The sequence below is a fragment of the Schistocerca gregaria genome, chromosome 4 (genome assembly GCF_023897955.1).
Source record: "Schistocerca gregaria isolate iqSchGreg1 chromosome 4, iqSchGreg1.2, whole genome shotgun sequence".
NCBI classification, from domain to species: Eukaryota; Metazoa; Arthropoda; class Insecta; order Orthoptera; family Acrididae; genus Schistocerca; species Schistocerca gregaria.
Genome location: NC_064923.1, coordinates 313,075,455 through 313,096,524, shown reverse-complemented (window position 1 = coordinate 313,096,524; position 21,070 = coordinate 313,075,455). Strand labels below are relative to the sequence as shown.

Sequence of the window (21,070 nt, the reverse complement as noted above, 5' to 3'; positions counted from 1 at the left end):
AATTCAGATGATATGTGATAACTTAAATTTGTAAGGTCTCTTTCATTCACAGGTATTGTTGAAAATGCTAAGAGGAAAAAATAATTTTGAATATAAAAAGATTAGAAGTGTCATCATATATGCTTTCTGACGTAATGGATTGTCATATTGCAATGTAATATCCATATCAAAGACCTGTGTTCTTGTAGTTACTAAAATCACTGTCACTACTTTTTATGGATGTAGGTGAAAAAGCTAAGAATGTTATGATTAAGGTTTTGAATTATTTTGGACTATTACATGTCATTAAGTTTCAAATGGACTAAGTCACATGTATCATTCCAAAACTTTTATTTTTGTAAAATTGATCTCTCTAATAATATGTTTTGGGAATAACTGAGAGAACTGTTCATAGCCCTTTTTTTGCCTCAATGTGCAGGCAATGAGGTACTCTTTGCTGAACATTTCTGTTAAATTGATTCTCCCTCTGACTTAATACTTCAGTTTTCCCTTTCATGTTATGAGTGTGTAATCCATAAATGTATTGAAGAACGAAGTTGCAAATGGACAACCCTGTCTCACTTATTTACAGATTTTTACACTTCTTTCATTTCCATTTACCTGTGTCATATTTCTTTCCTACAATTTCGTATTTTTGCATACACTAAGGATGATGAGATCATCTACCCAAGCCTAAAATCCAGCTGCTGCTACTCCATTAGCTACTCCATCTATGCTGACAGTACTATGCAGTGTTATGCAATATTCACTAAAGCACCAAAGAAACTGATATAGGCATGCTTATTCAAATACAGAGATATGTAAACAGGCAGAATATGGCACTGCAGTTGGCTACACCTATATAAGTCAACAAGTGTCTGGTGCAGTTATTAGATTGGTTACTGCTGCTACAACGGCAGTTTATCTACATTTAAGTAAGTTTAAACGTAGTGTTATAGTTGGTGCATGAACTATGGGACACAGCATCTCAGAGGTAGCGATGAAGTGTGGATTTTCCCATGCAACCATTTCACGAATGTACCGTGAATATCAGGAATCCGATAAAACGTGAAATCTCTGAAAACGCTGCAGCTGGAAAAAGATACAGCAAGGACGGGACCAACAATGACTGAAGACAATCATTAATTGTGGCAGAAGTGCAGCCTTTCTGCAAATTACTGCAGATTTCAATGCTGGACCATCAACAAGTGCCAGTGTGTGAACCATTGAATGAAACATCATCAATATGGGCTTTCAGAGTCGAAGGTCCACTCATGTACTCTAAATGACTGCACAACACAAAGCTTTACATCTTGCCTGCCTATCAGTACTGACTTTGGACTGTTGATGACTGGAAACTTGTTGCTTGGTTGGAGAAATCTCATTTCAAATTGTATCGAGCAGATGGATGTATGGAGACAACTCATGAATCCATGGATCCTGTTTGTCAGTAGGGGACTGTTCAAGCTGTGGAGGCTCTGTAATGGTGTGGGGTGTGTGCAGTTGGAGTGATACAGGACCCCTGATACATCTCAATATGACTCTGACAGGTATCAGATATGTAAACATCCTGCCTGATTACCTGCATCCATTCATGTCCATTGTGCATTCTGATGGACTTGGGCAATTCCAGCAGGACAATGTGGCACCCCAAAAGTCCAGAAATGCTACATAGTGGCTCCAGGAACACTCTTATGAGTTTAAACGCTTCTGCTGGCCATCAGACTCCCCAGACATGAACATTATTGAGCATATCTGAGACGCCTTGCAACATGCTGTTCAGAAGAGATCTCCAACCCTTTGTACTCTTATGTATTTATGGATGGCCCTGCAGGATTCATGGTGTTAATTCGCGCCAGCACTACTTTAAACATTAGTCGAGTCCATGCTATTTTGTGTTGTGGCACTTCTGTGGGAGTCCTACACGATATTAGGCGGCGGTACCTGTTTCTTCAGTGTATATCAAACTTTGATGGGATGTTCACACCCAATAGAAATTAAATGATTAACTTTCATTCCATTTGGAACTGATGCACATCACCAACCTCAGTGTGAGGTGTATCCCTCCCCCACAGACATGAATACACTCTTGTATTATTGTTGCATGCAAAGAAACATACCCCAAATATTATCCTGAGACATTTCTTGCCGTACTTGAAGAACATGTTTGTGAGGCATGATGACTGACAGCGAGAAGATGACATGAAGGTATGTGTCTTCCCATCACATCACAGACGTCCTCTATGGGTGACAAACCAGGGAAATGGGGAGGTCAGGAAACAATCCTTACATTTGAGGAATGTGTGAATTGTATTATTCTGCAGAAAAATGTGATGAAGGATATGACAATAGAGATTACCATTCTTGCTACATACAAGCAAGTATTCAGCCTTCCTCCAACAATTACCAAATCAGTTCTGTTGTCAAATCCAACAGCTATCCCACCATGAGAAATTTGAAGTGATATGGGTTTCGAGAATCTCTGCTTCCTGTGATCTTTCACCAGTTCATCTATGAACAGAAATAAGACTCATCTATAAATACCACAGAATGACTTTCAGTCGCCCAGTTGACTCTGGCTGTACACCATGCAAGTCTCTATTGTCTGTGGTATGATGTCAGCAGCAAACAATTAATGGAAACTCTAGATATCAACCTAGCTTCCAGTAATCCATTCCTGACAATTTATGATGACCCTATGCAGGACCCATGGTTAATCTTCTTGCCACGCTGTTATCGTGAGTTCATCTCATCACTACTCACTGCATAACAGGCAACTGTCTGCATAATCTGTCAAAGATACTTCCATGTCCCTCATGATAATGATTCAGTAATGTTGGGCACACCCAGTCACCATGTACTTACATCATTCTTCATCTGTAGGATATGATGTAACACTTTTCATTTCTGTCAGTGTAGTTTGTGTAATAATAGCTCAAAATTTTTCTGCAGCTGCTTTGGGCATTCATTCATTCATTCATCATTCATTGTGTTCTATAGATAACAGTTTCTTTCACAGGGTGAGGTATGTCATTTACTTTTACTTTCTTTATCAATAAATTTCCCTCTATATATCAGTGTAGCAGTTTCATTTGTATGTTGTCAAAACTTCTTTTTATTTTTTTCATTTCTATCAGACATAAAGATGCATTCATATATTTGTATACTACCTGACAAGAAAAATGAAGCACCAAGAAGACATTTCCTGATGTCAGTGTAACTTTGTAGATGTACAAACCATTGGCATGTGTGAAAATAATCAGAATTGCAATCCTCTCTGCAGCTAGAATGGCCACCAGAATGTATTAGTGTTATTCATGTGCTGGGTAGGATATACACTAAGGTGACAAAAGTCATGGGATCCCTGCTAATGTTGTGTTGGACCTCCTTTTGCCCATCACAGTGTAACAACTCAACATGGTATGGACCCATTAAGTCATTGGAAGTCCCTTCCAGAAGTACTGACCCATGCCGCCTCTATAGCTGTCCATAGTTATGAAAGTGTTGCCAAGCAGGATTGAACTGATCTCTGATTACATTCCATAAATGTTTGACATGATTCGTGTTGGACAATCTGGATGGACAGATCATTTGCTCGAATTGTCTAGAATGTTCTTCAGACTAATCGTGAACAGTTGTGGCATGGTGACATGACGTATTTTATCCATAAAAGTTCCATTGTTGTCTGGAAACATGAAGGCTATGGAAGGCTGCAAATGTTCTCCAACGGGCCGAACAGACCAGGGGAACCACTCCATTCCAAGTGAACACAGCCCATGCTATAATGGAACCATCACCAGCTTGCACAATGCCTTGTTGACAGCTTGGGCCCTTGGCTTTGTGGGGCCTGCACCACACTCAAACCCTACCACCACCTCTTACCAATTGAAATCAGGCCTCATCTGGCCAAGTCATGGTTTTCCAGTCATCTAGACTCCAACCAAATGGTCACAGGCCCAGGAGAGGTGCTGCAGATGATGTCGTGCTGTTAGCAAAGGCACTCACATTGATTGTCTGCTGCCATAGCCCATTAATGTTATATTTCACCACACGGATACATTTGTTGTATGTCCCGCATTGATACGTGTGTTTATTCCACACATTGTTGCTTGTCTGTTAGCACTGATAACTATGCAAATGCTGCTGCTCTCATTGTTAAGTAAAGGTTGTCAGCCATTGTGTTGTGTGTAGTGAGATGTTATGCATGAAATATGGTATTCTTGGCACACTCTTAACACCGTGGATCTTGGAACATTGAATTCTCTAACGATTTCCAAAATGGAATGTCCCATGCATCTAGCTCTAACTACCATTTAGCTACTAGTTCCCATCACACAGCCATAACCACAGTGGAAAACTTTTATCATGAATGACCTGATTACAAATGACAGGTCCGCCAGTGCACTGCCCTTCTATAGATGTGTGCGCTATACTACTGCAATCTATTTATGTGCATGTTGCTATCCTACGACTTTTATCGCCTCAGTGCATAAGGGGCATGAACAGTGTCACATGTAGACATCACAGTGAATGGAATGAAGAAGTCACACCTGGAGAGAGGAGATGCACAGCGGGGCTGCTCCTTTTGTCTGCTCTGGGGAGTCATTGGGTATTATTTCAAGACACAGCTGACAGTGATTGAGGGAACTTTGATGGCACAATGGTGTGTCACAGGTATGCCACAGACGACCTGCGTCCTCATGCATTACCTCCCAAGCAACAGCATCATGATGCCATTTTTCGGAAGGACAGTACTCATGTACATGTAACATGTCCCTATCAACTGTCTGATACTTCTGTGGTCAGGAAGATCCTCATGCCTGTCCACGATGGAAAATGTATGGTGCCAGCTTGGACATCAACTCTGCACCAATGCCAGTATCCAGGTTGTCAAGGACCACTTACAACAGCTGTGGTCAGCTTGACCAGAATTTACATCTCAGTATCCAGATATTCTGACAAATTATGGAAGGAGTGTCACCGTTTTTATTGCATAATTTTATAAAGTGGGAGATATTTTATAAGATACCACTAAATAAAGACAAGGAAACCATAATGTGACATTGGCAAGCCCTTTGATTTTATATCATGAAATTCTACTAGACAAATTTGAAAATTATGGTTTTAAAAGCATGGATGGAGTGATGTATTAACAACAGAAAACAGAGGGTCACATTAACAAATGGTACTACAGAATGGAACCAAATTTAGAGTGGGGATTTGTATATTAAATTGCTAGCTTACTTTCACTCAGTACTGTCCTGTGGTAGAATCTTTGGGGTACTGCAGGTAATGTCAGAAAATATTCATTCTACAGACACATGCAGTAAGAACATTATACTGCTTCAATCACTTTTATTTTAAACATCACTGAATGTTTCAGTGGTCATGCAATCATCATCAAGGTGTACATTGAAGTGTTTACATCTTAATCTTCCTGGCAGTAATGCCATGGCCATTGAAATGTGATGAAGTGTAAATTGATGATTTTTTAAAATATATATTATCTAATCCATCACAGAACTTGACAAACAGTTTGTTATGGACAAAGCTTACTAAGAATCCAGGCAAGAAATTGAAAATCCCCAGCTATTCAAAACTTATAAGAATGACGAGTGGTCAGTATGCAGAGTGAACTCCACATAACAGCAGGAAACACAGAAATGGACAGTATCCTAAGTTTCTGGAATTGTGTAAATGTATTTTAATCTTGAAAGCAGTGATGCAGGAAGTTATTTTATTTTTATTGATGGCACAGTAGGAGAAATACCGCATAGTCTGCTTTGTGTGGTATAATTCTGTTCTCTCAGTGCTTTTTTATCAGTCTAAGACTAATGACAAGCAATTGTTCTACATCTAATCACTTATTTCTGACAGAAACTCTTTGATCATACAAACCTATGTTGTCATGGATTAAAAGTTGGCTCTAATGAAGGTAGGCAGATTATTGACAGTGTGTGGCAGTAACAGGGAATGGTTGGTCTGAGAGCTAATGTGTCACTTCAGATGACACTGTATTTTTATTTTGAACAGTGGCAACACTGATGACCATATTAAAGTGATTATAATATGTATTTATTTGTACTGGAGATCAAGAATAACATTATGTAATGTTTATGTTTGTTATTCAAAGCTGAATATCATCTCAAACATTGAATGAAACTGAGGATCTGTAACTTTGGTGAAACAATATCAATTATGACAAGTATATCCATGGCAGTTGTCTTTTTCAAAGACTGATGTAAATTTTCTCAATAATTAATCACCATTGTAAGTGTTGGACATTCTCTGATTTGAGATCATATATTAAAATACATTTACAGCAGTCTTCAAAACACAGTTTAATACATATACATGCACATGTACATATACACACACACACACACACACACACACACACACACACACATATATATATATATATATATATATATATATATATATATATATATATATATATATATATATATATACACATGCTTGCATAAATACATACATAGTTATAAGCTGTGAGGATGGGGTGTGAGTCGTGCTTGGGTAGCTCAGATAGTAGAGCATTTGCCCGTGAAAGACAAAGTCTCAAGTTTGAGTCTTGTACCGGCACACAGTTTTAATCTGCCAGGAAGTTTCATATCAGCGCATACTCTGCTGAAGAGTGAAAATCTCGTTCTGGATACATAGTTATATATACATAATAATGATAATCATTACTGAACAATATTCACATCTCACACATCTGTCAGTGTAGTGGTATAATAGCCTTATGCCCAACCAATGTAGCAGCAATGCCACAAATACTTGATTATACTTACCAACTCATGTACTAGCTCACCTCTCCATGCTGGTAGAGTCCACATGTACCCCACAAAACTCAGTCCACATGTACCCCACAAGACTCAAGTGACGAGTTTATGGTTAAGTGGGCAGTGGCAGGGAGATTTTCGAATTGAGTCTCTGGGCATATGGAGATTGCGAGATTAGAGATGATGTCATAGGACATGCTGGTGAGTTTAAAGTGAGTATATGGAGCTCACTTCTGATCTCTAGTACCGACTAGTCAAAAGTTGTTTTATTGATAGAAAATAGGTAGATCCCATTGCATAATTTTATTTTTTGTGGTGATAACTTTTGTTTAAACTGGTAGTGAATAAAAATTTATTTCATCAACAGGTTTTGATGGTACATAAATACGAGATTCTGTAAGTTTCTGGAAAACTTCAGTTTAAACACAGAAATAGGAGAAAATTATTGGCTTCTCCCCATTACCATTCCCTTACTCTGTAGCTACTCCTAATTAACTCTATAGTTGATTTAATAAGTGCTTAATGATTATATTTTAATGCATTTTTTGTTTCATCTAGGAGGGAGAAAATATGTTTGAACTTCCGAAGCATGTGCAAGACCACAATGGCACGTTAGTTTTTACTAGAGTTACTATGAATGATAAGGGACGATACACATGTGTCGCAACAAACACTCAGGGTATTATAAATGCAACAATAAACATTGATGTAATAGGTGAGTTTACATTCAGATATTAAGTGCATTAAGACAAACAATTTTACAGTTAATAATCCTGTCATAATGGCCTAATCCACTCTCAAATTAACTGTTCCAGTGACACCAAAATTTACTGTACTACCCCAGAATCCAACAAGAGCATATGAAGGCCACTCTGTTATGATTCATTGTATAGCTGAAGGTGATCCTAAACCTACAATCAAATGGGATAGAAACAGCAATTTTAGTGCTTTAGAGCAGGACAGGTACAAAAAATGAAATTTTGACTTAAATTTTTATTTTAGAATGTTGTTAATAAAGTTATTTGTCTGGTGAAAGGAAACTTTATACTCTCACTTGAATATAACTATGAATAGCTGATTACGTTTTTAATATTAAAATTATAGGTTTACAGTCCTAAAGAATGGTACCCTATGGGTGAAGGAAGTGCAGCTGTCTGATGAGGGGCGGTATGGATGCACTGCAGGAAACAGTGGTGGTTTTAAGCGAGAAGAAGTTGTGCTTTATGTGCAAAGTGAGTGCTTCTGAAAGATTGGGCTACCATTTTCTGTCTTAATTATTGTTATTGATTATTATTATTATTATTTCATTGTCTTAAATAAGAGTTTGTAAAGAGACTATTGAATTTGTGAAATCAAATCGTACTTGATACTGTCAAATATTTCTGAAACTAAAAACAAAAAAAATCATGAAAATTATAAAATAATAGGTGGTGAAGGGTACCGGCCAATGGAAGGGTCTGATGAGGATTCAATGATGACAAAAACAGTGACAATAACATTGACAGCTGCAGCTGCATACATGGTACTTGTAATAGGCCTCATGATTTGGTGTCGCTATCGTAGGCGCAAGAGGAAACAAGCGTACATGGATGCAAATGGAGCAGAAGGGACTAATACACTTTGTAAGTATCTTATATTTGTACTGTTTTTGGGCTTATAATAATGCTGTAGTACCTGAAATTTGCAAGTATGAGAGTAATGTGGTATGTTTGAGAGCAATAATAGTCTCATATAACGAACAGAATTTTTTTCCTTACTGATTTTGCACAGTTGTCAATGAGAAGTAGTACAATATGCACTCCATCTGTCATATGATGCATTGTAGCTTCTATTGCAGATGCTATTTCTTTCCATACTGCAAATAATTTCAAGTAATAAACTACGTGAAGAGACAGTCATTTCAGTTGATTGATTGTATGCATAGAATTCCCTACATGGTTTTAATGCTCAACTTCTGTTTAGTACAAATAGAGAGATTGCTTTCCTCATTTCCACTCCTCTGTTTTATGATGTCATTCTGACTTCACCAACAGTAATTGGAAACACCTTTTCAGATTGTGATTATTGTCAATAGAGACCGTGTTTTTACTTTCTTAATATAAGAAATCAGCAGCATAGAGATTTGTCTCTGTGACTCAGGAATTACGTCATCAGCCCCCAAACATGTTCAAAGAGCATGGATTGTTACATGTTGCACACACCGTGATGCAGAGTGCGACATAGGTGTTTCAGATGCTTTGGAAATTAATGTGTACTTAATGATAAGGCATTTTTAAATTAATTGTCATCCAAAGTAACAGGTGGTTTCAGTAGATAAGATGTACATTATCTCAGTATATTTCATACTCCTGAACAGTAGGTTTGGTTAAGAAGATGCAGTATGGAATATTGTGTGTGTGTGTGTGTGAAAACTGAGAGTTACAAACACCTATTAGATGCTATAAAGAAGACACTTGTATTGTACTAATAGTATGATAGTATCACCACAGCCACGTGTGGGTACATTTGGGTGTCACTGCGACGGTGTGTTTAATTAGACTAGAAAAATGGTGTTAGCCTGAAAGCTAGTAAAATTTGTTACATCCAGCACATCATCTTTTATATAAGTCAGTAGTTCCATTTCTTTATTTTTATTTATTATTTCCATCCTGGAATTTCTATTATTGTGATACTTGTGAAGTTGAGTCTTCTAAAAACAAACCCCCGATCTGAGCTATGTTTTCGCAATGTATGTTTACCTTCTCTCTTTTCACACAGTTAGGTTCCACTTGGTATGATAATCACTCTTACTTGTTCATAACATGTGTAGTGTGTTGCACTGATTATGCCCACACCTGCTAAATGCACACCACACTCTGGCTATAGTGTCAACTTGTGTTCTGAAATACAAACCACATTAATAGCATTCTGCACATCAAATACACAAAGGCACTTGTGTTAGCATTTATACTGTGTGACAACTTGCTTGGGAAGTGCTCTTAAGTTCAATGGAAGGTTGTTGCCATAAACATTTCATCAAGAATGTATGCATAAAGTTTATGTTCAGTTTATAACACAACAGTTTAGTTTATAACCCAGCAGTGACACTCTGTGTATCTCTCTGTCCACACAATTTATTTGGACACTGATATGTATGGCTAATCCTCCAGATTTCTTGAATTGCATACATGTTGCTCAACAGAATTTTATACTCAGCACTTGATGATGATATATACAAGCAGTGCCCCTTTCAGCTTGCGTCTCCATCTCTTGATGAGTGATTTGACTGTTTTGAGCTCACTTTTCTGTGTCAGACCGGGAGTGCAGTTCTGTGCAAACACTCACTTGATGTAAAATCATTCGTAAATGAGGCAGCCAAACTAATTTGGAATGAATCTCTTCTCCTTATACTTCAATGTTAAGTATGAAGATTGTACTTTAAATATGTGAAGGTGAAAACTTAAAACTGACATATAAATGAAAATCAGAAAAATAATAAACAGCAGACATTTGTTGCACAAATGATATGTGTATCTTTATATGTACCTACTGATTAAATATCTCATGTCTCATATGTATGGGCAGAATGTACATGTATTATTTACACATTTCTGCCAATAATGGATTCAGTATCACATAAATGCACTGAAGCACTGTAATTGCCTTGAAGTATGCTGGACACTTGTAACATACCAATGATAAATACAAATATGTCTTTACTTTATTCTGTTCATGAATAATGTTTCATTGAGTATGAAATGGTCCTGCTTATGTGTACATAGGACTTTGAAGAATCTTTCAGAATTTATCCCAGAGGCTTTCCTCTTTGTTTATTGCTCTTACGTTAAATGATAGCAAAACGGAATTTTGTGGCTAGGAGCTTTCAAATGAATTAAAATACATTCGCATTATTACGGAAGGCTAAAATATGTTATTAGTTTCAGATTTTATTTCCACCTTCCTGACAGAACAATGAAGTTATTTTTGCCGGTTTGGTAAAGAGTTTTGGCTTAAAGTTAATCTTTTCTGCTGAGGCAGTCAGTTTATTTGAAACGAAGTGTTTAATTTCACACTATTGGCTAGTTTCAACAGTTCACTGCATTTCAAGTGCACATATGGCATTGTGCCATAATAAAGAACCAAACATGAGATAATACAATACTGGTACTCCAAGAAAATTTACATACGAATGTGCATTTTAAGCCGAATTATGCGTTTTAGTATGGTTCACGAAATTTCAACGCTCTTGAAGTATCATCTGATGTATTGTTTCTTTTATGCTATACGTAAGATCTTTTAATGTTTTACGCCTATGAACATTTGGGCTTCCTGCGTCATCGTAGCTGTGTAAGCGCGGTGACACCTATTATTTGGTGTTCTCTTGCAACTGCTGAAACGAACCTAAGTCTAACAGGTCGCGGGAAAATATTGCAAATGGTGGTTTGAAAAGCGTTACATTAAAAGCAGATTTCCTTTTTACTATGTGAGAGAATGTACAATGAATTTCTTAAATCACAAAGCGTTTGACTCTGATTTAAAAATGAACTTTTTGAGGACGACCATTTAGAAGAATTTCGAGCCCAAAAGATCAGACATTTACGTCATTTTACTGGCACATTTGTGTGGTGTATCTTAAAGTGTAACACGCGCAAAAAAGATCAACATGATATGTGGAAGCTTAGCTTCTTTTCCAGCTTATTAATCTTTGAGACCAATATTATATGTGAATGCTGTGTATATTAATTTAAACCATTAACTTTTCTTATTTGCGTGTTCGCGCTACTTAAGAGTGATCTTGCTATTGGCTGACTACATCATGTGTCCTATGCTGCTGTCAGCTGGCGAGATCACGTGACAGGAGCTATGACTGTCTTACAAAAGCACATCGCAATCTTGATTTCAATGTTTCGGAAAGTAACATGCAGTGTTTGGAGGAATTCAAATTTATATCTTCATAATACGAAAATATTCAGCAAACATGTTGCTGCACATCAAAGGTCTTTCAAAACACATTTTCCCTCTCTTGAGTTTCGTTTTCTAAAGTGCCGTGAAATTCCACTCCCACATATAAAACCATAGGCCTGATGAGTTTTACAATGCTGAGGAAGAGTATACTGTCACTTAACATGCAAAAAGTGTATTTTCATCCAGGAGAAAGTGTATTTTTAACCGGGAAATCCGGGAATTTTTTTTTCCTTGTCCACGAATATACCCTGTCCTACTAACAACACATGGGCATCACTGGCACTGAGACAGAACAAGCTATCATCAGAAAACACAACAGACCTCCATCCTGCCTCAGTGAGCTCTCGCTTCACACCAGTGACATCACAAATGGCAGTGGATTGGGGTCAGTGGAATGCACGCTACAGGCCGACGGGCTCGGAGCTGTATTTGAAGTAACTGATTTGTAAGAGTTTGTTGTGTCAGTGTGGTGCCATCTGCTGCTCCAGTTGCTGCTGCAGGTGCAGTATAATGCGCCAGAGCCATATGCTGGCCACAGTGGTCTTCCCTCTTGGTAGCACGACGTGGCCATCCGAGCCCATACTTCTTGCGACCATACATTCTCGTGACTGTCCCTGTCAGCAGTCATGTACAGTGGCTACATTCCTGCCCAGTCTTTCTGCAATATTGAAGAAAGAACATCCAGCTTCTTGTAACCCTATTACTTGACCTTGTTCAAACTTAGAGAAGTCTTGATGATGACATCTATGTGGACTTAAAGGCATTCTTGACTGACATCAACTCACCATGTACAATCTCAGAGGTAGTCAATACTCACAGTCATTACAGCTTGTATTTAAAGCAAACCTGATGCATCCTCATAGTGGCACTACTAGTGCCACTCTTATGTGACTGGTGCAAAATAGCCATCATCTTTCAGATATAGAAACATGCCTGCCAACTTTTGTTTACGTCGCAAAATTCCTTCTTGGTGATACAATTTTTTTTCAGTTATTGTATGTTCCTTCATCTTATAACTGGAACATCAGGGATCTTGTATCATAGTATAACAAAGAACAGTCAGTCCAGACTGCAAATTCTGTTTATTTCTTATTTTTTATGGTATGGTAACCATTTCAAGTCACACAGACTATCTTCAGACCTGTGGGTCTCTATTGGTAACACATGAAGGTGCTCCTTGCATTTACAACAGCTCTATACACTAACTCCATGTCAGTGATGTTTTTGTACAACTGAAACTGGTTACCATATAATGAAAATAAATAACACTTTCTATCTGGATCAATTGTTTCTGTTATATTACTTGAGCGTCTTTAGCCATTCTCTGCTTGGTATTGTGTAGCCATCAGTTGCATTTTACTGTGATGTCACCCTAGCAGTACACAGGACCCTACAGTTTGCTTGCTGCTGCAATTCTTTCATGGAGAGGACATCAAACAAATCAAATAGAGAGAAAGAGCACAAAACCAACAAGACACTAGTAACAAACAAGGATCTCTCACCCATTAATACTAAAGTCCTTTTCCAGGGCCAGTTCCTTACTTGCAAAATATTAAGTGTGACCAGACAAATCACCAGCTGATTTTAATAGAAAAAAATGTTGTCTTTCTGTTTCCTCACACAGTATGCCACTGAGCATAGCACATGGAAATATCAATGAACTGCCATCCTGGTTGATGTTGTTGACCATGCTTATAAATGAAGCTACATTTCAGTCTGCTGTTGTGCCCATGGAGAAATCTGTACAAACGGTTATCTTTGAATGTACAGACTGAAAATGATTCAGAATCATGAAGTACAAGACCAACAGTTAGAATCTGCGTAGCTTTATAATGCAACTAAATGAATTATACAGGGAATTTTAATAAAACCTGTAAACTGCAAGAATTGATTCATGAGTGGAAATGGAAGGAAAAAGGTTCTATGAACATTTGTCCGGAAGTGGATCATTGTCATGATAGATGGTACTGATGAATGAAAGTTCCTCTGACCACGTGCTGTGTGTTCCTTGTGTGTAATACATAGTAGGCAGCAGAATCGTCTGGTGTTCATGTCAGGAACAAGCTGAGATGGTGCAAATTTAGACTTTCTCTGCAAATCTTGTCTTTTTGGGTTATCAGCCAAGTCAAGGTGTCATTCTTCAGCAACATTTCTTCCTACTTGTCATCTTCTTGCAGATTTGTGTCCTGTATGGTTCTTTATAGCCAGTGGACTGCAGGCTCCTCTGCCTCAGCTGTGTTGGCAGCACCAATCATGTGCCTCCAGGAAAAGTGTTGTGGCCCATGGTGAATAGGAGTTGTCATGTCCTGGTGGGGCCAGTCTATTCCATCTACTGCCTTAGCTGGTTTTGCATTGGAGGGTTCTTGTCATATTTTTGTTATTGCCACATCCCATGTGGTGATAAGTTGGAAATCACTATCTTGGTTGACAAGCTTATCATGGACTCATATCTCCACAGCCTCTTAAAGATCAAATCCCAAACCCCATTTGCCATGTACAGCAGCTTTGTTTGTTCAAAATCAAACATATGGCTGTGATTGAGACTATCTTCTGCCACTGCAGATGTCTCTGTTTGGCCTAGGTGAGTGCTCCTTACATGTTCTGGGCAGTGCTGCAATATACATAGCTGCATCTGGCTGATGTATTGTTTGCCACACTCACAGCTGAAGTTTATTCTTCACTGAGCCCAGTATATTCTTGATTTTAGTCAGTGAGTGAAAGAAGATTTTAATGCTGCTATTTTCTAATACCCTGGCAATCTTTGCCATGGGTGGCCCAGCATATGGAAGGAACATGAAGCGCTTAGTGTCTTCTTCACATACATCTTCTCTCTTCTTCTTACTTGATTAGAAAGCACATCTTATCTGTGTCTCAGAATACCTATTCTCATGAAAGTTCTTTCTCAAGTGCTGCAGTTTGGAAGGTAGACTCTCCTCGTCACATACGTCTTGTGTTCAGCACACCAAGGTGGTGAGCAGGGACTTGCATGCATCCATGAAAGTTTATTTGATGGAGGTAGTTGGGGAGAGGAAGAAGATGGATTTGGGGGACAGGTTTTGGGACGGGACTAGGAATTTACGTAGCAGTTAGAGGTACTTTTGTCCACAGAGAGGATGATGAAACCAACGTTTGTTTTTTTGCTTTGGATGGCTGCTCTTTCATCAGCCAAGAGATTTCTGTTCTGGGAAAGAGGCCTAGGAAAACAGGGCGACTCGAAGTTGGAGTTATGGAACTCCTGGAAGATAGCTTGCAGATAATTGCATGGGAGTGGTGGAGGGTCACAATTGGATGGAGGTACGTGGGTAGTTTGAAAAGTTCTCGGAACAGAATAGAAAAAAAGCACTTACAACATTGAAGCTTTTTTTATTTTTCAATGTAGTCTCCTTGTAGAATAATGCACTTGGCCCAACAATGTTCTAGTCCCTTGATCCATCTCAAAAATGAGTTTCCTCCAGGCCTATAAAGTAGTTGTCATTTCCAGCTATCAATTCTTTGTTTGAAGTGAATTTTCGTCTACCATGAAAAATTTTCAATTTTGGGAAGAGACAAAAGTCTGATGGAGCCATATGAGGTGAATAAGTTGAGTGTGGCAACAATTTATACCTTACTTTGTGTAATTTTGCCATGGCAATGGCACATGCCAAACCTGCCCTTTTTTGTGTATATTTTGTTGCAATTTGACCAGGAAGTTAGTATAGTACTCTCCAGCAATTGTTTGCCCAGTGGGGAGATAATCTACAAACATTTTCCCCTTCGTATCCCAGAACACTGATGCCGTGACTGTCCCTGCCAAAGGAATTGTCTTTGCTTTCTTTGGTGGTGGAGCATGTTTCCACTGTTTTGTGTCTGAGTTATAGTAGTGCACCCAAGTTTCATTTGTGGTCACAAAGCAGTGCAATAAAACATGTTCATTTCTCCTAAAATGGGCCAAACATTGCCCCGATATGTCCATTCTCATGCGCTTTTGAGCTAATGTCAAGAGTCACAGCACCCATCTTGCAGGTAATTTTTTCATTTCTAATTCTTCAGTTAAAATGTGATATATCCTTTCATATGACATCTGGCAAGTGTGAGCAATTTCATACACTTCCAATTGATGATCCTCCATGACCATTTTGTGCACTTTTGCAATGATTTCTTGAGTAGTGACACATATTGGCCGACCATTCTGCAAGTCATCGTGTAAGCTCTCCCAACCAAATTTAAATTCATTTGTTCACTTGGCATCAGGTGAATATGAAGGAGCAGAGTCCCCCAGTGTATTCTGGAAATTGGCATGAATGTCATTTGCTTTCATACCTTTCTTTATGAAGCATTTAATCACTCCTCAAATCTCGATTTTTTCCCATTTTCGCAAATCATGCATGGTAACAACAACAGAGCCACATCATCGCCACATCTCTCTTCCAAGAGCACTGATGTGGCACGTGTTTACAGGCAACAGTCCAATGAATATCACATGAACAACTCGTTGCTCTAGCACTGACCTCTCATGGTTATTTCGAGAACTTTTCAATCCACCTCATATGAACTGATAGGGTAAAAAGTGTTCAAAGAATTCATTGGCACTGCCGTAGAGGAGAGAAAACATACTTAACTTTAATGGCTGCTTCACAGCTCATGTCACCTAGATCTCCCTCCTAAGCTCCAGCTTCTGTGAAATCTATATTGGGAGCTGTCCTTACAACATGTCATATGATAATGAATCCTCTTGGCCTCAGACTTTGGCAGCCTTTGGCCCACACCCATTTCCACTCTTGTTCTCATGTCTTATACTGTGCTCCATAAAGTTACGTTCACGCTTTTATTGGTCAATGAATCCTTCCATTATTTATTTCCACCAAGGACTTTACAGTACCACATTTCTCAAACTCATGTGTTTTGCCATACTCCACTGTAAGAAGATATTTAAACTTCTAACTAAGTGCAACTAATATGTATTTGATTACAATCTTTCAACAGTGACGAAGGCAGAGAATGGTGAAGCTGTGGGGGAACACACAGAACTAAAGGAGACTGGAGGATTGTGCCTCACAGGTGGTGCAGGTCCAAGGAGCGAAGGTGATGGAGGTGACACTGGCCATTCCCACAGTTCTGGCCACAGCAAGCGCTCTAAAAATGGCTATGATAAAGTTTCAGTCTCTCGCAAGGATCTTCATAGTTTAGTTCTCTTAGGTGAGATATTTCTCATTATTAATCTGTAAATCAAATTTTTGTGTAGTAAGCAATAGATGTTCCTTTTGTATTCAAGAATATTTCATGAATACATAATTCTCTGTCCAAATTCTTAAGCTTTCTCTGCCCTTTCTTATGTCTAAAAAATGAAATTAAAGCTTGTCTTAACTGTGACTTGTTATAAATAAACGGTTCAAGAATGCTGTATAAGTGAACATTGATATTGTTTCTCTTCTTAAAGTTGCACTGTTTCCACATTTTAATAATTCCATCACTTTTAAGATGCTCCTTGCTGTAAATACAAGAGACAGTCTTTCATGGAGCTTGCAAATGACCACAGAAACCTCTCAAAAAAAATTGTAACGCGCTGGAAACTGTTAGCAAAGGTTTCTTTTGGAATCTATTGATGCATTGATGTCATAAGTTGACCTATTGATCAAAATGTGATACTGACATTATATTCACACATTCACACGTTATATTCACATTCACGAAGAGCAATGTGTAAAGCCATGCCTAGCTATCCAGACTTAGGTTTTACCTGGTTTCCTGAAGCTGATTAAGGTAACATTAGTATGGTTCCTTTGAAAAAAATCCAATCTATTTCTTCCCTTATCCTTGTCTGTTCAAACTTGTGATCTAGTGACGCATGCACATTACTGTAACTTTTTAATATTACTGCATATGTTATTTTATCCATGTTGGATCTTGTGAACTTTGAAGCCATTAATGAATGATGGCACTTACCGCAAACAGCCACAAACATTTTTATTTTAGAGCTGTAACTGCTTTTGGGCATTCATACCCATCTTTGGATGGCTAATGTTAGCAGTAACACAATTGTTGTCAACTACAGCTTGTTGTCAGCCATCTGAAGATAGTCATGAATGCCTGAAACTGATTATAGCTGTAAAGTAAAAGCATTTTAAAATCCTTTGTGGCTGGTCATACTATTTGACTGATATCCCTATCGTAGATAATTTGGCTCTTGATCTGGGAAATGGGCTGTTGCTGACCATTCAAAAAAAAGTCTGGAATGCTATTTAAAACCACAGTTAGATGAAATTTTATTATTAAGTAACAACTGTATTAATTACATGGAAAAAACCTGTGAACTACTGTATAGCTTTAGAATACTGTAATCATGTTTCACTTAGATCATACCAACCTGTATTGTATACTTTTACCACATAATCATTTAACTACAGGGGCCCTTTGTGAAAATATTCAATAAAAATGATGATTTTTCATTGAACTGTTTTTGCTTTTGTAAACTGGAGGTCTTTTATGTATTTTATAGGGCACTGTGACTTTGGTGAAGTATTTTTAGCCAAGATGAGAGGCTTGCATCTGGAAGGTGATGATAAAGTTAAAGAAAAAGAAGACAAAGATTCTGTTGTCATGATAAAAGCACTACAGTCCACAAGGGATGAAAACTTACTGCAAGAATTTCGCAGACAGTTAGATATGTTTCACAGATTACAACATGAGAATGTAGCGAAACTTGTAGGCTTATGTCGTGATGCAGAGCCACATTATATGGTGCTTGAGTACACTGACTGGGTAAGTTTTATATTGTGAAACAACATACCATTTGCTGTTGTATCTTGGCTGTGTAAATTTTTGAAATAACTAAACTTGTATAATGAATTGCTGTAATATACTCCTTTCACTTTCATTTTCTCATATAATGGTCATGGTTTTAATATATGTGAACTCTATCAAGTACAGGATATGGTTAATATCACTGGTCAACAAGATTTAAGATTTTTAATTTTGAAAGAAGTGTAATAAGTAATTATATCTAACTTTTTTGTGTTGATTTGCAATCTTTTTTACAGAACTTTTCCATCAACCAAAGATTGTTAGTAATAACATTTCTGGTAATTATACATTTGAGTAAACGTAAAACTCTTAACTAGTTTTTTTTTTTTTTATTTACCTAAAATGTACGTATACTTTGCTTGAGGATCATCTCATGATGTTCAGTTCTCAATCAGCTTACTGACTGGTTCTCTGTAATGTTCAGGACTGTAGTTTCCTGGTTGGGAACTTAGTTTTTAGGAATAACAATGTGATCCCATTATGATTGATTCATATTACTACATTCTTAATCAAACCTTGGTTGATATTTAATTAGATCTCATTGATTCTTACAAGTGGTTGATGGAAACATTTTCCTTTCCTGGACTGAATGACTCTCTCTATGGCCAGTTTTTCTTAATATAATGATTACTTCTTTCTCTGCTATCCGATATGCACAAGAAGCAACAAAATTCTTTACAGCCAAGCTATTATCCAAGTAGTATAGCTGTCACTTTAAAATCTGCAGTAATCTACTACGAATAGTTATCATATCAGGTACTGGATAGCAGGTGATGCATGCTCATGTAACTTACCTTCATATCATATATTAAAAACAAGGATTCCAAGACTTACCAAGCAGGAAAGCACCGGTAGACAGGCACACACACAAAATTTCGAGCTTTCACAACCGGCGCTTGCTTCGTCAGGAAAGAGGGAAGGAGAAGGAAAGATGAAAGGATGTGGGTTTTAAGGGAGAGGGTAAGGAGTCATTCCAATCCTCGGAGCAGAAAGACTTACCTTAGGGGGATAAAAGGATAGGTATATACTCGGACACACACACACATAATCATCCATACATATACAGACACCATATATGTATGGATGGATATATATATGTGTGTGTGTGTTTGTGTGTGTGTGTGTGTGTGTGTGTGTGTGTGTGTGTGTGTGTGTGTGTGTGTGCGCGCGCGCGAGCATATACCTATCCTTTTTTCCCCCTAAGGTAAGTCTTTCCGCTCCCGGGATTGGAATGACTCCTTACCCTCTCCCTTAAAACCCGCATCCTTTCATCTTTCCTTCTCCTTCCTTCTTTCCTGACGAAGCAACTGCCGGTTGCGAAAGCTCGAAATTTTGTGTGTTTTTTTATTGTGCCTGTCTACCGGCGCTTTCCCGCTTGGTAAGTCTTGGAATCTTTGTTTTTAATATGTTTTTCCCGTGTGGAAGTTTCTTTCTATTCTTCATATCACCTGTATGAGCTACAGGAATGGATGGAAACTTATTTACTGTATGTAACAAGACTCTTTTCAAGGTGGTTTTCTAGGAGTCAATGAACAAATGCCAGTCTTCAGATTTAAGCTTAACACCCAGTGACCCAACACCCAGTGACCCCATCAAGGAATCAAAATTATTACGGAAATATATGTCCACCTGCTCAGAAAATAAATGCTCAAAAACCTTTTGGAATTCACAGATAGAACTTAACTTTGGTGCCATCCTGCAGGAGGTACCAGCATTTCAGTATGGAAGGAAGCAATTTTGCTTTACTTTTAGGTAACTCGAGATCACTAACAAGTCATTAAGATCCTTCTGTGTTAGAAAATGAGGCTAATTTGTAGTAACTACTTCCACAAAATGTGGGTGGGTCACTCTAATGTTGTAATTCACTAATGTTATAAACACTTTCAAAATCTTCAGTCACATTTTTGTCATCTGATGGAGTTGGTATGGGAAGACCTGGTACATGAGCCACTGGTTGAATTGATGATTTTAAAAATGGATGTTTAACAGTATGTTTGGACTTTGAACGAATTCCAGATATACTCATATTTATCAAGCAGAAGTAGCAATCTGTTACATCATCCTTAGGTTTCCACCATATCATAGGAACTGCAAAAGGCAAATGAGGTGTTGCCTTTCATCAGCCATTTAATAATGTTACACATTTGCCACAACAATTTAGGAGCCCAAAACTTATTCTGGGCTATTTCACTGTCAAAACAACACATATTAATTTGTGGAGTCAAATTTTGCCTCTGCACTTTTTTGCAGAATTTTCCTCAAATGTAACAAAATTTGTGTTTATCATTATAAATTTGCGAGACATTCTCCCTTTTAAAACACAGTGTTTAATAAAATGCACTATTATTTGACAAAAGAAGGAAGGAAGAAAGACTGAGTTTAATGTCCCAGTGACATCAAGGTCATTACAGAGTGAGCAGAAGCTTGGATTATGTCAAGAATGGGAAAAGAAATTGGCTGTGCTCTTTCAAAGAAACCATCCTGGCATTTGCCAGGAATGCCATAGGGAAGTCATAGAAAACATAAATCTAGATGGCCAGATGCTGGTTTGAACTGTTGTTCTC

General features: G+C 37.9%; 1 protein-coding gene across 1 annotated transcript in view; it reads left to right on the top strand.

The window, feature by feature from the left end:
- The window catches only part of LOC126365880 (inactive tyrosine-protein kinase 7-like), a 457,269-nt gene that overhangs the window by 421,461 nt on the left and 14,738 nt on the right, over nt 1-21,070 (top strand). The window contains exons 10-15 of the mRNA XM_050008577.1: nt 7,341-7,497; nt 7,598-7,745; nt 7,887-8,014; nt 8,210-8,404; nt 16,689-16,901; nt 18,202-18,464. Of these exons, the coding sequence (XP_049864534.1) occupies nt 7,341-7,497; nt 7,598-7,745; nt 7,887-8,014; nt 8,210-8,404; nt 16,689-16,901; nt 18,202-18,464 (1,104 nt within the window). The remainder of the gene's footprint in view (nt 1-7,340; nt 7,498-7,597; nt 7,746-7,886; nt 8,015-8,209; nt 8,405-16,688; nt 16,902-18,201; nt 18,465-21,070) is intronic.